The following is a 4,183-nucleotide window of genomic DNA, read 5'->3' on the forward strand; positions in this document are numbered from 1 at the left end:
TATCTTGCTGGGATCCTATGACCCCAGCTGACTTCCTGCCCTTTGGGCAGGGGGCTGGACTCGATCTCCCGAGGTCCCTTCCAACCCTAATGTCTATGAAATCTATGAAATGTAGTAGTACAGAATACTGTAAACTTACTTACTTGGGTGCCAGTACCAGTCTAGAGACAGTAGCTTGGATTTTAACAGGGACTGCTAAACCTGCCTAAGAAGCAGGGAAAATACTTGGGCAATTTGCCATGCTAGGCTCTGTGGTCATACAGCCAGGTTGCTACAGGTACTTAAGATATAACTAGCTTTAAAACTAGCTCAGGTATATCTACAGTACACTGCAGTTGCAGTGACCTAAAAGAGGTTTGCTTATTTAGCTTAGCAAAATAAAGATGGAAGGAGGGGATATAATTGCACTCTACAGATCAGGGGGGTGAATGCCAAGGATGGTGAGAAACTACTTAATTTTGACTGAAGAATAAACTGGTATAAATTAGATGGGAATATACTCTAGGATAGAAGGAGCTTTCTAACAGTCAAAAGGGTAAGACTTTAAACACTCTCCTAATATGTTAAGAAACAAAGCTCAGGTAGTTTTAAGATCAAAATCAAGACATATATTAATGAGGTTAAATCACATGGATTCTGGCAGCTGCAGAGAATTGGACTCAGGGGGTGTGTCTACATGAGATGCTGATTACACAGTAGCCAAATAATGCTGCCCAGTAATGCTTCACAACACCAGCAATGCTAGTATGCTACTGTGCAGTATTAGTAGGCTACTGTACAGTGTGTTATTGTCCTTCGCCAGTGAAGATGATCACATCCAGCGGGGTGGGGAGGGAAGAAGAGAGAGAGAAATGGGGAAAAAAACAAGAGGGAGAAAAAGAAAAAGAAAGGAGAAAAGAGAGAGAGGAAAGATAAAGGAGGGGGGTGGAGGCTAGGTCATGTGGGTATGTAGGTGACTCACAAGCCCAATCTTTGCCTTGAACAATCTGCTGCAGCAGGGGCAGGAAAGCTATGAGGACTAGGTACAAGAGGTTTTCATTTTCCTGGCCACACGTTTCTTCATTGTTTCTGCCATGCATTGCTGTTCGAAGGCTAGTGCTCCAGTCTGGATTGATGAACTCCAGGATGGACGGTCACAAGCAATTTGCTCCCATGACTCCAGGTCAATGCCAAAACTCTTTAGGGGCACCTTTAGGGTGTCCTTGTACTGCTTCTTAGGTGCACCACAAGAGTGTACTCCATTTGACAGTTCGCCATAGAAGATTTTCTTCAGCGAGCAAGTGTCAGGCATTCTTGAAAGGTGGCTGGCCCATCTTAGCTGTGCCAGTTTCAGTAGAGTGTGAATACTGGGGAAAGCTGCATAGTAGCGTTACTCGAAAGGCATTCACCAGCACTACTGTGCAGTAGCATCACTTAAAAGGCATTCGCCAGTAGTACTGCACTACCACGCAATAATCACTGTGCAGTCACGTCTCACATAGTCACACCCAGGGAGTCAAGAAGTCCCTGCTGTGAGCTTAGGAGAAATGGAAATGTGTTCCCCTGGTATTTAGTATGACATATGATATTATTTATGTAGCTCATAAAAGTAAATGATCTCTGTTTGGTAGAACCTCTCCTAATATGAAAGGTATTTTGCATATTTAAATTATTTCCATTTAAGGTGCTGTGTCATGGGATGTTACATTGCGGAGGACTATTTTCTCGAGAGAGAGGGCATTTTTCTCCTTCTGGATTTATTGGCAGTAGGTATTATTGGGGAATAACAGCAATATTGAAAAACAGCAACTTTTTTGCTTGCTATTGTTGCTTCTGGGGTTATTATGTCTGCATGCAATATTATGTGAATCACGGAGCAGTTAATTCAGAGCAAAGCAGGCAGACATCAGTTCACATGCATGTAAACTATCAGACAAGTTTCTCGCTGATCTTTATCTTTGAAAATTAATTTTTCAGTATAATTCCAGATCCAGTAAAAACCATTAATCATGTGAGGAGGGTGGCACCTATTTAAATTGTGCAAAAAAAAAAGGTCTTCTGCAAAAAACATTTTTTTTTTCAATATTAAAGGTACTGCTTAATATGTACTAAATATGCTGGCTAATTCATGAGGGAACAGCATGTACTCAGCTGTTCACACCTTGGCAAGACTCATTACCTTGTTATGCAAGAGTGTCTTGTCTCTACTAGCAGCCTTGATATGACTGACCAACCCAGTCTTTTTCAGGGCTGCCTTTACAAGCCTTGAAACTGACATTAACTTGTCAGTTTTAAGGCTGTTTAATACTAGCACAGCACTGATAGTGGTTGATGACAGGAGGCATAAAGGTTCATCACACAGGTCTGGCAGTTTTCTAGTTGCCAAATTGACTTTATGTACAACTTAAATTTGCATTTTAATGAAGCTTTTGTGTATAGAAAAGTATCATAAGTCTTCATTCAGTAAAACATCCCTTTTCAGGTAAGCACTTAAGTTTTTAAGTCCCACTGAAGTCAGTAGGGATAAATTTAAGAATGTACTTAGATGTCTTTGGGTTTATTTGCACCACTGCAGTAGTAGGTCCTGGCACCAGGAGGTCAGACACATTGTAGCAACCCAAGTCCACAGGTACACTTTAAATCACAATTAAGTCAGTGAGACTGCTCCAAGCTCATCCCTAACAGCCATTCTTAGGTCCTCTGGGGACCAAGTGCTGAAGACAGTGAACCCAGAATGGTCTTACTGACATATTTTCACTTTGGAGAGTGTCAGCAGACTTGGGTACATGGAACAGGAGCAGGGCATTCTTAAGCCCTCTGGTGCAAGGACTCACTGCTGCAGTCATGTAGACAAGCCCTTTGTGAAGGAGAACCACTGTGTACATGTGGCCAGACTTTAAAACAGGCCATCTAAACCGCTCAGGCACATTTGAATGGATGTAAAAGTTTTGAGCCAGTAATTTTTTGTGGCAGTTTTTGTGGAATCATGCATCTAGGAGGATTTCTGTCTTTTTGTCACTGAAGGCAGAATTTCATTGTATTCCAAACAATTTACAGCTCTTTTCCTTTTTCCTTGACTAAGTTAAAGCAAAAGAACATGTGCAACTTAATCCTTGGAATATTGGTTGAATTTTGTGACAATCATAAAACCACTTCTCACATCAGCACCTGGCGAGGCCACAAAGATCAGACAGCAGCTAGCCTTTTAATCCAGTTGTGGAGACAAGAGGAGAAGGAACTGGGAGTCATACAGGACTCAAACGGAAAAATTATTGGTAAGTGGTGGCAGAAATTTTAACCAATTGTGATGCAGTTCCATTGAATGAAGTGGGAAATTAAGTTTTTCTTCTTGAAAGCAGAATCTTTTCAATACATATGAATTATAGTATATTCTGAACCTTGGCATATGGGATTGTGTATCTGACCAAACTCAAAATACTTATGTGAATGTTTCTGGGGTATAGCCATGCTGGACTAAGGACACAGGCAGACAAGGTTCTTTGGGTAAATCTGAGATCTTTTATTAGACCGAATGAACTGAGTTGGTCTAATAAAAGATATCAGATTTACCCAAAGAACCTTGTCTGCCTATGTGAATGTTTGACTTTTGTTACACAATCTTGCCATTAGGTGGCGTTTTCTGTCTGATGTAGGACTGCTAGTATCTTTAACTGTTCATTCATTTTGCATGCTTCACAGCTTTTAAGTTTTATTCATAGTTTCATAGTTAGTAGGGTTGGAAGGGACCTGAGCAGATCATCAAGTCCAACCCACTGCCATGGCGGGAAAGAGTACTGGGGTCAAACGACCCCAGCAAGGTGATTGTCTAGCCTTGTCTTAAAGACCCCCAGCATAGGAGCCAGCACCACCTCGCCTGGAAGTCGGCTCCAGACCCTAGCCGCCCCGACAGCGAAGTAGCGCCTCCTGATGTCCAATCCGAATTTACACTCTGCCAGCTTGTGCTGTTATTTCTAGTCTCTCCTAGTAGTGCTCAGGGGAACAGGGACTGCCCCAATGCCTGCTGGTCCCCTCTGACCAGCCTGTAACAGGCCACTAGATCCCCCCTCAGCCTTCTCTTGTGGAGGCTGAGCAGGTTCAGGTCCCATAGCCTCTCCCCATAGGGCCTGTTCTACTATCCCCGATCATGCGAGTGGCCCTCCTCTGGACCCTCTCCATGTTATCCACATCCCTCTTGAAGTGCGGC

The 4,183-nt window shown here is 42.8% G+C and overlaps 1 protein-coding gene across 1 annotated transcript in view; it reads left to right on the top strand.

The window, feature by feature from the left end:
- CFAP69 (cilia and flagella associated protein 69) overlaps nucleotides 1–4,183 on the top strand; it is a 50,886-nt gene that overhangs the window by 35,014 nt on the left and 11,689 nt on the right. The window contains exons 16-17 of the mRNA XM_019530494.1: nucleotides 1,664–1,745; nucleotides 3,062–3,254. Coding sequence (XP_019386039.1) covers nucleotides 1,664–1,745; nucleotides 3,062–3,254 — 275 coding nt within the window. The remainder of the gene's footprint in view (nucleotides 1–1,663; nucleotides 1,746–3,061; nucleotides 3,255–4,183) is intronic.

The sequence above is a fragment of the Crocodylus porosus genome, unplaced genomic scaffold (assembly GCF_001723895.1).
Source record: "Crocodylus porosus isolate Cpor-Errol unplaced genomic scaffold, CroPor_comp1, whole genome shotgun sequence".
In the NCBI taxonomy this organism is placed as follows: Eukaryota; Metazoa; Chordata; order Crocodylia; family Crocodylidae; genus Crocodylus; species Crocodylus porosus.